Raw genomic sequence first — 19,818 nt, 5'->3', positions numbered from 1 at the left:
CCAGTCGTGGGAACGATTCTTGCTTCCCGAATCCTCGAGAAATAATTTGTACGAGCGGTCGCGAGCCATCCACAGAAGGACGACTAAAATTCCCCGTTACACCGTATTGATTATTTTATAATCTTTGAACAAAGCTATTACCTAAAATAAAAAATCCAATTCTACTGTATTTATCAACTTTATATAGAAGTTATAGCGATTAATTTATAAAACTAGTTAGATGAACTATGATACATCTAGTATAATCACTGTGTTTCAAAAGAGTGAATTCGCTCTAGTGTATTATAATTGAAAATTCTGATCTGCACATTATTGAATATAACATTAATTATGTTAGTATAGTATACCAATATAATTAATTAACTTACAAAATTATCTATTCGTACAGCCTTTACAGCTTTTCAATAAAAATGTTTTCGCGGAATCTTTTTTGAAAATGTATCACTGAAACTGGAACGAGAGATAGAACAGCTAACTGCGTACGTACAACGATATAGATTCGTCTCGACTTCATGAAAATGAGCAACGTTGTTCCATGCCGACACAATGTCTTAATAATCTTTTTAAATGCGCAAGAGTATTATTTTATTTTAATTAATTAAATGATAAACTTTTTAATAATTTTATGTTGGATGCCAATAATGCGTGAGACGCACTAACGATTGGTATATTGTAAGAAATTATTTTCATAATATAAACCACTATATTTGGAGAATCAAAATTGGGTGCTAGCGCCAGCACCCATAATTAATTTTATCTTTTTTTCACATAAGGGAAATGAGCATAATCGACGCACAAACGATATATGATTAATTAAAAGCCGCCCAATCGAATGGTGCTATTAGTTTATAAATTTATTCAATATTTCAATTATTGGGTGCTAACTTTTAAGACCTCCCTGCATTAACTATTGAGCTCACTATCCTTGTTTTACCTATTTACGTAGCCATCTTTGACACGTGAGCCTCAATTCTATGCTACTTGTTCCCTAATCAAATAATTTTTTCGTATCTTTAATATTTTTTACTTCTACAACTTTTGTTTAGTATATATATTTGTATTGAGAGATTGATTAAAAATATAATTAGTAGTGATTTTTCAAAAATTCGTTAAATATGCTTTCTAATAGTGAAATTAATGTGTTTTGTTATTAGTTTTTATTGTAAGGTTTTCTATGCCGTCATTTAATTTAATCAGCTTGAAATCTTTATTGAAATAATTAAGCGCTTGTAAAATCAAACTTAGATATTTAATCTTATCGTCTACATAAGTTATTTTGCAAAACGACAATTTTTCCGTTAATTACGAAATCGAAAAACAAATGGCAGTTGTGATAAAAATGATCATTTGTGTTTCTGTTAGTTTATTTTTCTTTTATTTTGTACAAGCAGAACAAATATACAGCAAATTTGAATATAAGTATTCGTTTAAGCCACCTTATTTGGCTCAAACAGATGGCACCGTTCCATTTTGGGAATATGGTGGTAGTAAGTATTTTTCTTTTGTGGTACCAGACTAAAATATAATGATTATATACATATAATCTATAAGTTGTATCAAATTTTATTTTTAATTATATAAGTTATGTTTGATTTTCAAATAAAATTTTAATTTATATTTATATATTTTATTCAAACTATATAAGTTATCAACTATAATTTATTTGGTCATTATTCATATACTAAAAAAATACATTGTAATAAATGGTGTAGTACATTCTCAATAATTAGTAAACTTTGTAATCAATTTGTTGTTTTATGTTTCAAAAATATTATTTCTTATGACTAAAATTGTACAATTGTATTAAAATTGTAAAATTGTATTATATTTCCAGTACAAAGTTCATTTGAGGATTCATTGATAGTGATAAAAATTTATATATAATTCAACAATAAAGAGATCCTTAAAAATATTTTGCTTGATATTGTTAACATTGAATTTATTAAATGTCTAACAGTATTAACTTCTGTATGTAAGTCTGCATCAGGATTTATTAATTTTTTTTAATATTTTTATGTAGAAAGTTCTATATTCAAAATAATTATAATATTAAATTCAAAAATCTATAATATAAAATTTTTAATAACAATGTGAAGTATGCCATACAAAAGATAGCTGGCATGATCTTAACAAAGAATACATATGGATATTTTTTAAATTAAACAGACACGTATAATTTCACACATTTATTCTTACAATTCAATCTATGCAAAATACATATTAGGTGTTCTAGTCGAAAATGAAATATTTATACAAAACTTTAGATGAAATCTGCAGCTTATTTTTTCACAACATACATAATAATTAGACTTCAACAATATTTTGGATAAAATTATAATTTTACTTGGACATATGACTTGGGTTTCATGTTAATATCCAATGATGGATATTGATATGTTGTATACAGAGATTTCTTTTCTAGTAGAAAGTCTGTGTGATTTGTTACTTTTTCTTAAGTAATTTACTATTTAAGAGAATAGCCTACAAAATTTGTAAAATCCATTTTACTCAATCAGTTTAAAGCTATAATTGAATGTAATAATTTTATATAATTTTTTATATTATCCTTAAGTATAGACAATTATTATAATTAAGTGAAAGTGAACATTAAATGAGCATATATAATTGCAACCTATTTATGCTTTTATTTCAGGGGATGAAACAGAGTTGCATAACAGACAAGTTCATATCTATTAAAGCATATTGTGGAATCCGTTACTTTTGCTTAATACATATTTTTTTGACAATGAGAGTTATCAACCCATGTGTTATGATATAAAGGAGAGTGAATAATTGTGCTAATTTTTATAAATTATTAATATATATTATAACTGCAAATTATTAACGTATAATGGTTTCTACTATGAGCGAATTTCGTCCAATATCCTCTAGTGGGATTTTATGTGTAGAGGGTGAGAACATAAGTGTATGATGACTGATTAACATAAAGAAGTGTTTATTCGCTTGGAATACAGAGGTAATTTGACAAGCCGCAAAACCATTCGTCCTCGGTTTACGGTCGCTCCAAAACCAAACTACTTTCTTGCATTCTTTCTTTCATGAAACTCCTCATACGCTTTTCGACAGACGCATATCATACACGTTCATGCATGCTTGCTCTCGACTCTCATTCTTACACCTTAAATACCCAACTTTTGCACATAGCAATTGATGGTCACAACTATGATTGTTAAATCATGATAATGTTAACACTGACAGATCGAATTTCATGGATGATTACGTGTATAGCTAAATTAAAGCGTAACGTTATGATCGGTCAAACGCATATTTTTAATATAAAAATAACACTTTTTGAGATATGGCCAATTGATTAAAAAAAATGTTAATAACTTTTTGAAAAATTGATGTTAAAGTATTGTTTGCTTAATATCTTCAAAGTACACCCTATGCGTAATTAAAAAAAATTCATTTCCATAATTTAAATGGTTGCGGAGATATAAATTTTTGAAAATTTTTCGTCAAAAATGTTCAATTGCTTATAACTATTGATATAATTGTCATAATCATCTAATAATCCATGCTTAAATACGCTACCAATAAGGTAACATGTAGATCAAATTTCAAGAAAATCCGAAACCTACCCCTGAAAAGTTGATCGTCATAGTCTGGAATGTGCTATATCTACTTCCGCAAATACGAGGTCTATCCGGAAAGTATCGGGCCTACGTTTATATTTTCGTGCTAGCGTTATTCTTTATCATCTGGTGGGTGGCATCCTTCAAAGTAATCCCCACTTGATTGAATAACACGGTTCCATCGATGTTTCCACTTTTCAAAACAGTCCTGGAACTCACTTTTAGGGATAGCCTTAAGTACACTCGTCGCATTGATTTCAACCGTTGTTTTGTTATCAAATCGGTGTCTTTTGAGTGGTTTTTTTAGTTTTAGAAACAGCCAAAAGTCATAAGAGGATATGTTGGGACTGTATGGAGGTTGTCGAAGCAATGCGTTATTGTGTTTGCTCAAAAACTGTTGCACAAGATTGGATGAATGCGCTGGCGCATTATCGTGATGGAGAAGCCAGTCACCACTTTCCCAAAAGTACGGCCGTTTTCTTCTTACTGCATCACGCAAACGTTTCAAAATTTGAACGTAGTATTCTTTATTGATTGTCTGACCTGTTGGTGCATATTCGTGATGTACAACACCTTCACAATCGAAAAAAAACAATCAACATTGACTTATCATTGCTCCAACTTTGACGTGCTTTTTTTGGTCTTGGCGATTCAGAATGCTTCCACTGTGAAGATTGTTGTTTTGTTTCAGGATCATAACCATAAACCCATGATTCATTACCTGTAATAACTTTTCTAAGCACATTATCGTCATTATAGACCATTTCCAGATTGTCCAGAGTGATTTTTAAGCGATGTTCTTCTGCTCTGCTGTGAGCAATTTTGGGATAAATTTCGCACACACGCGTTTTTTATTTCTAAATTTTCGGTTAAAATTTCTGAAATGATAGTTTTTGGTATCCCAAGGTCTTCTTGTAGTTCTCGCACAGTCATACGACGATCTTGTTCGATTGCAAGTCGCACCCGCTCAATATTATCTGCGGTTTTTGTCCTCGAAGGTCGGCCGGAACGAGAATAACTATCGACAAAAGTGCGACCATCCTTGAACCGTTTATACCACTCTTTTATTCGTGTTTTGCTCATACACTCGCTTCCGAAGGCCTTTTGTATCATTTCAATAGTTTCCGAAATCGTTTTTCCGAATTAAAAGTAAAATTTGATGCAAATTCGTTGATCTTGTTTTTCAGTCATTTTTGACAATATTAAAATCTGACGAACGCGAAAAAGGCACTGTAAACAAAGCTACGCATGAACTATACGTTCGGCAGGTGTCAGTAAGTAACCAATAGATTCGTGAGGCTTTACTGTTGACGTTTCTGTCCGGTAGAGGTCGCTCGAACACTATAGCGCTAAGATATAAACGTAGGCCCGATACTTTCCGGACAGACCTCGTATATGCGTTATAACGTTCGAACACCTATCACCTAAATTTTATGGTAATCTGAAGGTTATAACAAATTATTTACTGAATTATCCTGATAAATATTTATGCTCTCCGTAAATACTTGGTAGAAAATCAGTGTTTGTTATTCACATAAGACGTGTGTAATGCAAAATACGAATCAAATACTATTCACTTGAATGATTAAGCGAACCGATTCCAATTTTCAATAAATTGTAATAAGTAATTGGGTTGTACGATACTTTTGTAACGATGAACATATCGCACAAAAATTTTCCAACGAAACTTAACCCGTTTATTTATTGAGCATTATAATCTGTTAATTAGCAATTGGAATCAGCTTATTTTATAAGGGATTTGAATGAAAATTTCATGAATTAGAAGTTTGCAATATTGAAAGTACAGGCAAATAATAAAAGTAAAAGTTGATCATTTATGATTAATTTTGATTTGATTAGTTCTGTATTATTATTGACACACTATCTGTAAGTATGTACCAAGTTTTGTTTGACTAGCATTGTTTTGTCGGCTGAACGTGAGATTATTAATTAAAATAAATTTAATATTGATTTTTTACTTAGCATATTAATATTTATTGTAATTGCTTGTAGAGCACATCTAGTTAATCTCATAACTCGTATTATCTCCGTGTAGCTTTTGGTGTTCTGGACTCTGAATAATACGTAGTTCTTATTTTTACATTTTCCCTTTTTACATCTTCTCTTTTTGCTTGTTAATTCTTTCAACATTATTGAAGAAACCTCATTTTCAAACAAGTTAGATACCTGTTGTTGATTAGTAGACCGTTATATTTTTTACTAAAATAATATTGGTAAATTGGTTGTAGTGGATGGACGAGCTGTCAATTCAACGTATTTTTTATTTTAAGTTTTAATATTTAAGAGAATTAACGATCTATTGTATCATACTTGTATTTTGTTTTATATTTATTGTTATGATAAGAGTAATTTGGACGTACAAGACAGTGTAGTATAGCAATGTAATGTTCTGGGCCAGGATGTGGTCACATAGCTGGAGAAAGTCTTTTGGTACAATAGCAAGGTAATTTATGAAAATGAAAATAGTTATAAAATATTATTAATAAATTAAGATGTTAAATTAGGGGGATAGATCGGGGAATCAAACCCGCGTTCTTTGGATCGTCAGGCCAGTGCTCTACCATTAGAGCCACTGTCACATGTACGTTGAAGAATCCTTATTGTGTATATTAGCTACACAATTAGTATAGAGCCCGAGCATATGGAGGAAGGGAGCGCGTGCTCGCCCTGGCTCAGCATGTCTTGGCGGTGCGTGGTAGAGGGGAGCGCATGCTGCCTATATATCTTGTAATTGTATTTTCTGAAATTCAACTGCAGACCTTGGAAGTAGCTCCGCAATGTAAATACAATCTCGCATGAGTGGATAGAAAGGACAGTACATGAAATAACTCAGTGAATACAAATCTATTACTATTACATTGTCATCTTATTCAGTTCATTATGTCAAGGTTTGTTTACTTTACATTATCGCTACGTTCTAAACATCACTATTTCCTGCATTTGAATACGCGTCTTCAAGCGGATCTAACGGATACGTGTTACAATTTCAATCGCATGAGTCTATAAATTAACTTTATTTTATACATCGTTGATTTTCTCACCTCACACTTTCATTTACACGACGCAAAGGGACGCAACGTTGCCCAGTATCATCTCTCTTTCACACACCGTGTTGACGTGGATACATATGGGATGATGTTCCGACCGACGGGCTCACCGTTCGAGTTCTCCAAAGTAATCCGGATCGGCTGACTCCAGTGAAACGTTCGCAAGGCAACTTGTGGTCTCGTACGTAGAAAGAACAGCCTCACGGGCAGAATGCCGCACTCGATACTGAGATTGTGCACTAGAAAGTGTTTCTCTGAGGAGGGGAAAATGGCCCCGGATGTGGAGATGGTGCGTTCTCGTCGACCGCCGATCGAATTGTGTCAAACTGACTGAGCCGTCGGCAAGAACGCGCAATCAACACCCCCCTGAACGACGACCTCACAAGCATTGCGCCCGACCGGACACACAGTTCACGAGCGCTACCAGCGGATTGGTCGTTTTCGCGCTCGATTTAAAGGCACGCGTTACAATCTGGATTGGGGATGCGCTATGATAGGAAACGGGTGCTCTCTTTCTCTTACGCTCTGGCTCAGCGTGGCTTGGGACCATTCTCTCTCTCTCTCTCTCTCTCTCTCTCTCTTTCGTAGAGGAGATATTATGGTTTTCTCTCTCTTTCACTCTTTCACTCCGTAGAGACAAGCTATACTTGTTTGTATCCCCTAAAATCTGAGAGAGAGAGCGCGGAGCTATGCTTACTACCTACCCTCTTATCTTAAGTTGACTATATCTTTCACAAATGCGGATTACAGTCGGTTTGAGGGTGATCAATGCAATCATTTTCGTTTGATGGTAGAGCTTCTCTGCTATTTTCAAGAGCAGCTATAACCTAGAAATGTGCATACCTTATCTTATCTACAATGGATAGGACTGCTAATAATAATAATATTTATTTAATAATTAGCCAGATAGGCTTAGAAAAAGGATTTTGTTTACAAATGGTATCATAACTTAACGTATCTTATTCAAACCACTCATAGCCCAAACCATCCATATCCAGACATACTACATACTTTCTGAACTACGAGGGTGGTCCAATAAGTACTTAGCCTACAAAAGAGAAACGAAAATTTTGGAAAAGTGGCGTTTTATTTTTTAACATAGTCTCTTTTTAGTTCGATACACTTGGCCCAGCGATGCTCCAACTTCTTTAACCCGTCTGAAAAATACGATTCCTCGAGGTCTGAAAAGTAGGCTTCCGTGGCAGCGATTACCTCCTTATTCGACTCAAATTTCTGCCCGGCGAGTGACTTTTTCAAGTTTGAAAACAAAAAGAAGTCGCGCGGAGCTAAATCTGGAGAATAGGGTGGATGGGGCAGTAGTTCGTAGCCTAATTCGACCAATTTGGCCGTGGCGACGGCGGAGATGTGAGCCGGTGCGTTGTCATGGTGGAAGAGCACTTTTTTCTTCGCCAAATGGGGCCGTTTTTTCTGCAATTCGACGTCGAATCGGCCCAATAATTCGGCATAGTACAGCCCTGTGACCGTTTTGCCCCTCTCCAGGTAGTCGATGTAGACCACACCTTGTGAATCCCAGAAAACGGTGGCCATCATCTTTTCGGCCGATGGGGCAGTCTTCGCCTTCTTCGGAGCACTTTCGCCGGGTAAAGTCCACTGTTTCGACTGTTCCTTGGTCTCTGGTGTATACTAGTGGATCCATGTTTCGTCCATTGTCACGAAACGACGTAGAAACTTCGAATTGCGCTTAAACAGCGTCAGACATTGCTCTGAAGTTGTCTCACGGTTGCGCTTGTTGTCCGAAGTGAGCAAACGCGGCACCCATCGCGCCGTCAGCTTTCTCATGCCCAAAATTTCATGCAGGACATGACCCACGCGGTCTTGTGAGATGCCGATGATCTTAGCTATCTCGCGCACCTCCAATCGTCGATCTGCCAATACGAGATCGTGAATTTTTGTCACGTTATCCTCCGTGGTGGCCGTTTTCGGCGCACCTGGACGTGGCTCTTCAAAAATCGACGTGCGACCACGTTGAAACTCGTTAAACCAATTTTTTACGGTCACCATCGAAGGAAAAGAGTCATCGTACACAGCATCCACGCGCTTTTTGATTTCGCTGCGCGATTTCCCTTCCAAAAACAAGAATCGAATCACCGACCGATACTGCTCTTTTTCCATTTTTCAAAAATCAATGGACACACTTGCTTTCACACGCTCTCAAAAATAAACTACAACTCCGATCCGGCTGAAATCTTGACAGTAACCATCGAGAAGGTTGTACTACGTGATAGAATATTTCTTTTGCGAGAGTGGCGCCATCAGGCGGTGAGGCTAAGTACTTATCGGACCACCCTCGTACACATATGCTCTACACATAAATAAACTTATACACTTTTATACACTATTATACAATCTTATATACTCTTATGTACACTCTAATACACTCTTGTGCACTCTTATACACTCCGTGGCAACGCAACACGATATTTTTTCGCTTACGGCCTACTACGCTGACTCCTACTCGCTTGACTCCTTGCGTTTTTCAACTCTATCGAACTCCTTCTTGACCCGCTTGAACATCTTTATCACTTCAAAAGTACCTAGTTCACTGTAGGAATACTTATTTAAACTTTGCTTCATCTCAAATTTATTTTTCCTCCAGCTCATACTCATTTCGCATCTGTTTATCAAATGCTCAATAGTACCATATTCTCTTTTACATGGTTTACATAGTCTGTCCTACGCTTTTAACCAATATTTATTGCATGTTTCTAAGTTTCCACACCTTATTCTCGCAATTATACTAATATCGTTGTCTTTCCTACATCTACCTAGGTATTCCGGTATATCTTTGGACATTATGTTTTTAAAATTTGTATTATATCTAGACTCCCTAATTTTACCATCTAATACCTGTTTTTCAATGTCTTTCATCCTACATACAATTTCTGCAGCCACATCTTTCTCTGACTTTAGTTACCCATTTACAACTGAAGTACGTAAACCTATTGAATTGAAAAATTTTTTTCTTTTCACACTGTACGCATCTATTACATTATTACAAGTCTATTCTCTTTCATACTTAAGATCTTTCATACCTTAACGCTTTCGTTCGTCATGAGTTTCATAGTTTCTCCACGTTAGTTTCCCTGTATCTCGGTGTACAAAAATCCAGCTTCAAAACCCAACTAAAATAACACAGGCCGACAAAATTTAAAAAATGGAAAAACCCAGAAACCAGACAGTACGTTCCCAAACGTTTTTGGTGCGCTGAAACCGAATCTGACCTCAGACTTGCTCTATCACCCTAGGTTTTCGAGAAATCCTAACCTAAAAGTTCAAAAAACACGATTTTTCACTATATTTCGCGTAGTATTACGTCGTAAGCCAATTTTATTTTAAAAGACGAGTAATACTATCTCAAAGTACTACTCTTACAGTTCAAAACCCTTTTTTCAGATTTAAAAAATCTTTTTTTTCCATCGAGATATCTTAGATTGAATTTGAGTGATTTAGCGATTTCGTTTGCAGACTTGCAGGGCTCGGGGGTTGAATATAATTTGGAGGCTTGAGGTATTCTGCGTAGCGAATTTCGGTATGAGGGTTGGGGGTTATAGCGTCGCGGTAATAGGGCTCGAGGGTTAAGGAAATTGGCGTGTGAGGGTCGGGGGTTATACCGCAGCAGGTTAAAGAGCTCGAGAGTTAAGGACTTTGGAGTAAGTCGGTCAGGGGTTACAGGGTCGTAGGTTATGGGGCTCTAGGGTTAAGGGAATTGAGATTATAGAGTCATTCTGACGTTAAATTTGGTTTCAGTGACCCAAAAAACATATAATTACACTATAACTCCTTATTCGGAAATTCGTCACTATTTCGTGCTGTAACGAAATCGCTAAATCACTCAAATTCAATCTACGATATCTCAATGGAAAAACAAGATTTTTTAAATCTGAAAAAAGGGTTTTGAAGGGTAAGAGTAGTACTTTGAGATAGCATTACTCGTTTTTTAAAATAAAATTGGCTTACGACGTAATACTACGCGAAATATAGTGAAAAATCGTGTTTTTTGAACTTTTAGTTTACGATTTCTCGAAAACCTAGGGTGATGGAGCAATTCTGAGGTTAGATTCGGTTACAGCGCACCAAAAACCTTTGGGAACATACTGTTTGGTTTCTGAGTTTTTTCCTTGTCGGCTTGTGTAATCTAACTGTATTCTTTCTAGTTCTTTCCGTTCTTCCCATCGCCATATTTCAGCACCATAACCCATAACACTTTTGACTAGATAATTTAAGTCATTTTTACATCTTCTCTCCCCCAGCCCCACACTCTCTGTGCTGCCACAATCCCCTTTTTTCTTATTTCCTCCATGTGAGTTCTGTAACTAGTATCGCTTTCAAAAGTAAACTCTAAATATTTAAAAGAATTGAGCTCTTCAATCTCCTCTTCTTTATATGATCATTTTTCTTTTTTGCTATATCTACCTTTATTGAAAACTACCATTTTCGACTTGCCTACATTTAAGATTAGATCCTTTTCTTCCAAAAACTTTTTTAATGTTCCCAGATTCTCTATTATTGCTTCCTTGTTTAGTCCTACAAGAACAAGGTCATCAGCATATGCCAACGACCATATCCTCGTCCCGCCAATAACTACACCTCCTATATTTCTATTTTCAAATTCTTTCTCCAATGCTGCAATATATAGACAAAACAAGATCGGACTCAGAAGACACCCATGCGTCACGCCCTGCGTATTCCATGACCGATTCGAGTAATTATTGTCAACCTTCATCGTAATAACCATTTCTTCATAGATTTTCTTTAGCCTTTCAATTAGGTATTCTCTAACTCCTTTATCCAGCACCTTCCATAGTTTCGCTCTATTTACAGTATCGAATGCAGCCGTGAGATCCACAAAGCTTGCGTAAATCTTTCTTTTCCTCGCCTTAGCTTGCACTACGTGGTTCAGTACATAAATATTGTCCGTTGTCGACCAGCCTCTTCTAAATCCAGCTTGTCTTTCCGGGAGGATTCTTTTTTCTTCCACCTCCTTCACTAGTTTATCCCTTCAAATTTCTGTATAAACTTTATATGCTGTCGGTAATAAGGATATCCCTCTATAACTTTTTACATTTATTAAATCTCCTTTTTATGTAGTGGTATGATAATTGCAACCTTCTAATCCTCCGGTATACTTTGATCTGTTCATATGTTCCTAATTAAGGAAACAAGTCTGTTAAACAGCTCTTGTCCGCTAAATTTCCACACTTCATTAGTGATCTCATAAAAACCAGCGGCTTTCCTCCTTTTTAACGATTTAATAGCCTGTAGTATGTCTTCCTCCGTTAAATTTTCCGATTACATGTCTTTAACTTTTCTTTTTATATCAACTAGTCTTTTCTCACTTCCTGCATACAGCTTTCTAAAATAATTCTTCCACTCATCTAATTTGATGGCATTTTTAATTGTATTCCTCTTCTTTGCACATCCCAAAAACTTCCATACATCTTTCTCATGTTTGCTGCTCCTTAGTTGTGCCGTTTCCATTTTATTAAAACTCTCCTCCTTCGCTTTACATAGCTCCCTCCATTCATCCCTTTCTTTTAAGTAAATGTTTCTATGTACCAGATTCTTCCTCATTTTAAAATATATTTTTTTAACTCTTCTTTTCTTCTTTTTACGTTCCTTGTCCTATAAAAGAAGATATGATGTGAAGAATTCGAACTTTTTGACGAAACACCTCACGTAACGTAGTATTAAGAATAGTTGATGAATTTCAACAAAGAATCGAATCATGCATATAACAAAATATAGATATTTTCGAGACCCTACGCTAGATTCCTAACATCGTTTTGTAAAAGCTTTCTATCTATTGTAATAAATATGTTAAAAGACATTTTTTACGAAAACTTTAGTTGAAATATTTATGAAACCTTTCTCCCTTATTATTTGGATCGTTAAAAATATAACAACGTAATCCCTGTCTGAATCTTTGTAATCCTACATTAAATTTGAGCTTTGATTAGGGCAACAATAAGTCACAGTGAATAGACAGGAAATCCATATTATAAAAATCACTATAAGCTAATGTAACCTTCTAAATCGAGATAGTGGTCAAGGTACTGGGATACAGATTTCTTCGACCGTTATCACTCATTTCACTTTTCGCACCTCTATCGTTGCTTCTCTTAGTGCCCACCATTTCTCTATCTTCCTTTTCCTTGACTTTTTACCTTTTCCTTGACCTTTGCCTATTCACGCAATTCTCTGCTCTTGCCTGTCTAACCACCTGCCCTAATCTCTACGCACGCACAACACTTTTTCACTTCAGATCACATCCACGCCACGCACAATAGCAAATGCGGCCAAGTTATTCAATCAACGCATGCAACTTTATAACAAAACACGAAAATTGTTACACGAAACACTGAAATATCTCAATTACAGAAACAAATGCCACGGAACTCCCTCACATGCGACCACTCACTCCCGCGTCACCGAGCCAAGTTCAAATGGACAGGACTACTATTACTTTCTGTATTATTTGTTTTACCGTAAACATGTGTAGTTTTAGAGGAATAAGGAAATGCATACGACCTATTTCATTCGAGGTTACTATTTTAATCAAAGAATGTCTATGTATGTCTATAGCGTTATTAGGTTATTGTAGGAAAATCATACCTAAGAATATTGCGAGCGTTCGGTAGGATTTTCAATGTCATTCTCGAGGAAAACTTCGAGCTATCAATAGTGAAGTGTCTTTCCTTCTACTTTAAATTTTTATATATAACGTTTTTTATATATTTTTATGTATTTCATAAATAAAATTTTATGCGTTAGAAAAATGAAAAATATCGTAGGTGTTTACCAATTTAAAAAAAATGTAAGTATATTGTAAACTATAATATGTTAAAATATTTGAAAATAATTTAAAACTGATTGAAATTAATTTTAGTATTTTCAATAATAATTTTATTAAATCAATTTCAGCATGCTCATACCTCCAACTGATTCATAGTACGAGAGCTGTTATATCGGCTGTTGATTGCAATATTAAATACTGTAAGTATTCATTTATTTTTATTATAATTTTTCTATTTTATATATTACTTGTATTTATATACATCTAATTTTTAATTACTCAAAGTCGACAATAAACTGCAAGACATATAATTGTATCAGATGAAAGCTATGGTTCAACTAGTTCAACAAGTAAGTATTATTATTATCAATTTTTATATAATTATATCGATTTATATTTTTATTATGATTTTAATTGTCTTTTCTTTTTTTTCTTTTAGTGGATCAAGTAATCAATGGCGGCGAAATTGTTGGCGAGAAAGTTGCATATAAAATTGATAAGGTGCTTAATTATCGCCTAAAGGCGCAGTTATATCAGCATAAACGTGCGGAGGCGATGAAAAAACATAAAAAATCTGCTCGGTTGTAGCGGGAAAGAAAAGCTGACCTGGCTAAGGCAGAGCAGGATGAACTTGCCGAGAAGGTCAAATGAAAGCTTACGGGCTTAATAAAACTAGTTACATTAAACGCACTTCACGTGCTAATCTTTTATTTTATTTTATTATTTAGTTCAATGTTTGAGGCAAATAAAAACTTAGATAAGTAAATTAAATATTTGAAATATATATTCTATAGAAACAACCCATTGACATCCGTCTATTTTTATTAATTAACATATAAATATTTAAATACACTTTAATCTCAGATTTATTAATATATTCTATCTCAATAAAAGTGCAGCTTCTCAGATGCTTATATCTATAATATACTCGTATATGCCATGCACAATTTTTTCTTTCCTTTTTTGCAAGTGTCTGACTATATTTATTTTTTCACAAATTTCTTTTAATCCTTTCACGGGCACTTTTTTCTGCTGCACTTATCCCGAACCTGAAAGTATATATAAAGGTTTTCGGGGTTGCTGATTACGAATCTGGAGTCCAATTTACAAAATTTAAAATGGCGGATGCAATATGGCGTCTATTTTAGGTTAGAATTTAGAGCCGCTATATAGGGTGTACATTTTTGAATTTGAAAAATTTGATACTGAATCCGTAATCGACGATCCCGAAAATATCCTTACAGCTTGTTTCCAAGTGAATTACATAGACAATTGTAATTATAACCGAAATGAGTCACCATGTTGGGTCCGTTATTTTGAATTTTTGAATTCCGAATTCATATTCGTAATGAGCAATCCTGAAAATACCCTTATACCATCTGTCAAGTGAAATACTCAGAAAACCGTAATTCTAACTTAAAATAGCCGCCATACTAGGTTTTTCAAATTCTGATACCGGATTCGTGATCAACGCCTTCAAAAGCTCTTTTATACAAATTTTCATATAATTATCTTGAAAACTCTGTCCAAGACCGAATTTATTCGAAAAAACTGAAAATTTGCCGTCTTTGATTGTCTATAAAAAATTGAATAAATACATTTTCAAATTTTTAATCAAAGCATTACGAAGCTTAAATACTAATGATAGTATAGAAATTTAGTTCGAGAGCGATTGAACTCAAAACGGTTGCGGTATGTATAAAAAACTGAAAAAATTTCAGTGTATCATGTATGATACGCTGCCCCTGAAAAGGTTAATTCATAATTTGTACGTATATCCTGTATATCGGTACATATATTATTTTTATAATATTACTTGTAACAGGAAGAATCAGGTCGTGCAAACGTTGGTAAAACATCCGTCGATGCAGAGCTAACCGCCACTCTGTCAACCTATTTCTTCCCAATCGACCATGAGACTACCGATTGGTTTATCGTCTTGTAAAATGGGTAGGATCGCTTGAAATCGACATGCAAAATATTACTTCCGAAGCAAAAAGACTTGTTCTTTCCGAATCTGTAAACAGATTTTCAAAATTTTGCGATCCAAAAACAATATGGCGGCTCAAACTTACAAGGAAACCCCCCCAACCCGACCTCACCGATTTCAATAATCTTTTGATATGTTATAGTTCATCAAAAAATAAGACATACGTATTTTTTTATCGGCGGAAAAACACTTTGAGGGGGTGAAAACAACCCTCAAAGTTCACCCCCAAAAATAGATTTTCCAATGTATCTCAGCATCTAATTGATATTTTACGACCAAACAAATTTCATATCACTTCTCATGTGAAAAGCAAACTAGCACATGCCATTCCGACCACAAGGGATGCAACCCTTATTTTTTTTATTTAAAATACTATCTATTTCATGGCTATTTTTATGAAAAAAATTAAAATAACCCTAAAAAAATTGGAAAAAATATTACCCTACATAAAATACAAAAATAAAGTTAATCTAGTCAAGCTTTTTTTCAAACTACCCCCTTAAAGTTGAAAAACCACCCCTAAAAAATTGTTTTCAATACATTACAGGTGGTGTTGATAATTTAGTGTAAAATACGTTAAGCATCATTTATACTGTACAAACACAACTATCTCGTGCAGTTTCGACCACAAGGGTTGCAACCCCTAATTTCTGTCATCGAAATTTTTACCTTCTTTGTACCTATTTTTGAAGAAAAGTTCATAATGAGCTTAAAAAAATTAGAAAAAATATTACCATGGATAGAATAAGAAAAAAAAATTTACTTCTCATTTTTAAAACCACCCCTAATTTCGAAAAACCACCCCCAAAAAATTGTTTCCAATACATTACAGGTCCTGTTGATAATTTACTGTAAAATACGTTGCTCATCACTTATAATGCACAAACACATTTATCTATCTATCGTTATTATTTAATTAATTATCTATCGTTTATTAATTCTATCAAAAAATAAATAACTTTTATTATATAAAAAAACAAGTCAAGAATAATATAATATTATAAGTATACCTAGAAGATAAGTATAGTTTCTCGGATGCGCAAAAATTTTGGTATATGAATGATAGTATTATCAGAATTTTATTTACGTCCTACTATCAGCGTCTCTGACGATTGTCTGTTATTTTCATGATTGATAAATATGAGTAAGTAATTCTTCATCAGTAGCCAACACAACTTTCTTGTTGTTGGACGTATTGTATCGACTATTGAACTAACAGCATAATAAATAGTAATAAGAATATAAGATTATAAGTACAAATAATAATAAGATACTATTTCGTTAATTCGTATTTCGTAGTACATGCTACGTAAGTATAACTATAAAATTATTTTTTATATGCAAATAATTTTACGGCTTTTTAATATTTGTTATTAAAAAAATTGAAATTACACTGATTATGAGGATTTATTAATTAATGATGTTTATAATTATTGTTTACTTATTGATTTGTTTATTATTATTGTTTATTAATAAATATGTTTACTTTTTAATTTATTAATTAATTTTTTTCATGAATGTTTTCTATAAGTTTGTTTATCATTATTGTTTACTTATCAATTTGTTTATTTATTTGTTTTTATCCTAATTTGTTTATTTGTTATTCAGTTTATTTCTTATGTCCCAGCGATATCAGGAGAGACCTATACAGAGGAAAAATAAGGAAAAAAAGGGGACGGATGGATGGACGGACGCACGGAGAATTTCGCGCCTTCTGTTTAATATAATAGAAGATATATAAGATATACGAGGTGTGTTCAAAAAATAACGAGAATTTTCGTTTTATGAAAAAAATATTTATTTGTTCATCTACATTAATGTTGTCGCCTTCAAAGTAGTCCCCTTCGGATACAATACACTTATGCCAACGCTTTTTCCAATCCTCGAAACACTTTTGAAACTCGATCTTTGTAATAGCTTTTAGCTCTTTCAGCGATTCGCTTTTAATGTCATCTATGCTTGTAAAACGACGGCCTTTTAATGTTCTCTTTATTTTTGGAAATAGAAAAAAGTCACATGGAGCCATATCTGGCGAATATGGAGGCTGAGGCATCGTTACAGTTTCGTTTTTGGCCAAAAATTCACGAACAAGCAATGAAGTGTGAGCAGGCGCATTATCGTGGTGCAAAAGCCATGAATTGTTTTGCCACAAATCCGGGCGTTTTTTTCGGATTGCTTCACGCAAACGACGTTGAACTTGTAGGTAGTACTGCTTATTGATTGTTTGACCTTCTGGCAAGAATTCATAATGCACTATGCCATTAAAATCGAAGAACACAGTGAGCATAACCTTCACATTCGACCGCACTTGTCGAGCCTTTTTCGGTCTTGGCGATCCAGAATGCCTCCACTGGGACGATTGAGCCTTAGTTTCGACATCATATCCGTAAATCCATGTTTCGTCACCTGTTATAACACGTTTTAGTAGTTCTGCATCGTTATTGACTTCATTTAGCGACTCCTGAGCAACTTCCATTCGCCGCTGTTTTTATTCGAAATTCAACAATTTTGGAACGAATTTTGCTGCCACACGTTTCATACCCAAAACATTCGAAAAAATTTGATGGCATGAGCCAACTGATATGCCAACATCATCAGCGACTTCTCTGATTGTGATTCGGCGATCGTTCATAACCATTTCTTTCACTTTTTTCACGTTTTCATCGGTTGTTGATGTGCTTGGGCGTCAGGGTCGTTCGTCATCTTCAACGTTTTCGTGGCCATCTTGGAAACGCTTATACCACTCATAAATCCTTGCTTTACTCATAGCAGACTCACTATATGCCTTTGTTAACATTTGACAAACTTTACTACACTTTATTTCATTTTTTACGCAAAATTTAATACAAATTCTTTGATCCATTTTTTTTCACAAACGAAAATCGCCGAGCTCGAAAAACACGTCTAACGTTAGCGGCTGCCACTCAAAAAGTAAGCAATGAATATTGCTGAAAATTTTATCGTACTTCTGGGGCATGTGTACCAACATAATAAAAAAAAATTTTATACAAGCGGACTCTCCAAACCCGCGAAATTTAAAAATTCTCGTTACTTTTTGAACACACCTCGTATATATATATATTTTTTTTATTTCAGATTAAAAAATGAAAATTAACGCTCTGAACGTTTTAAATTTATTATTAGCTTACTTTCAAACTCTACAAATACCTGAAAGTGAGACAAATTATAAAGAGATTCAATTGTCGGAAAGAATTAAAAGCATTTTAATAGATTCCGTGAATGATTTCAATGAAGTAGATATGATCGTTGAAGATACATTAGATTTTCAAGAAGATTACAAAGATCATGCTGCAAAAATAGTAGAAGATGAAGTTCAACACCATTTTCCTGACGATTTCGAAGCACCCACCGACCATTGTACCAAAGACAATGAAGATGTCAGTTTTGAATATAAGCAAAGAGCCGTAGAATACTGGAGAAGTGGCAAAAAAAAAATTTAAGTGTTGAAAGTGTACATCAAAAATTTAAGAAAGTTTCATCTGTGAGTCAGTTGAAACGTTGGGCTCATACAGTTAACAAAGGTGGTACTTATAGAGAAAAAATTGCAAGAATTTGTCAGTACACTTTTGATAATTTTAAAGCAGCAGTAGACGCTGGTTACATCATTCATGATCGTGACATACGTCGATGGGCATTGCAAGCTCAAAAGATTATAGGATCAGAAGATGTAAGATTCGAAGCTTCGGATAACTGGCTTTGTAAATTCAAGAAAGCTCATAGAATAGTATCCCGGAAAATAAATAAGTTTATAACCAAGAAAACACTAGAAAGTAATTCAGAACTAACGATTAAAGCAAATACTTTTATTGCTGATGTTAAAGCAGGCATAAGAATAATTGGAATTCATAATGTGTTTAATTCTGATCAGAGCGGATTCCAACTGGAAATGCACTCCGGAAGAACGCTAGCGGTTGAAGGAGAAAAGCAAGTACAGTGTTTAGTACAGTCCGTTTCTTCAACAACCCACAGTTATACTATACAGCCACTCATATCAGCCACAGGAGAATTACTGTCACCACTCTTTTTAGTTTTGAAGGAATCTAGCGGTGAGTTTGGACCCATTGTTGAAACCACTTTATTTAGACCCGAAAATGTTTACGTAGAAGCATCTAAATCTGGAAAGTTGACTACAGGTATACATAATCCCATCTAGTTACAATTAATGTCATTATGAATGATTTTACAAATAAGATTTTTGATTTTAGATCTCTTTAAAATATGGCTGCAAAAAGTATATTTCCCTAATGTAGGTTCCAATACGATGCTGTTGCTTGACTCCTGGAGCGGTCATTGTGACAGTGCCATAGAAACTGTAACTCCACGTGATAA

General features: G+C 34.2%; 1 protein-coding gene across 1 annotated transcript in view; it reads left to right on the top strand.

The window, feature by feature from the left end:
- The first annotated feature begins 959 nt into the window (after positions 1–959).
- LOC131672130 (protein ERGIC-53) overlaps positions 960–19,818 on the top strand; it is a 558,437-nt gene continuing 539,578 nt past the window's right edge. Inside the window, exon 1 of the mRNA XM_058949141.1 lies at positions 960–1,487. Within this exon, the coding sequence (XP_058805124.1) occupies positions 1,322–1,487 (166 nt within the window). The 5' untranslated portion in view covers positions 960–1,321. The remainder of the gene's footprint in view (positions 1,488–19,818) is intronic.

This window comes from Phymastichus coffea, unplaced genomic scaffold (assembly GCF_024137745.1).
Source record: "Phymastichus coffea isolate CEN01 unplaced genomic scaffold, Cenicafe_Pcof_1.1 PCOF00011, whole genome shotgun sequence".
In the NCBI taxonomy this organism is placed as follows: Eukaryota; Metazoa; Arthropoda; class Insecta; order Hymenoptera; family Eulophidae; genus Phymastichus; species Phymastichus coffea.
This window is presented reverse-complemented; position numbering and strand designations above follow the sequence as displayed.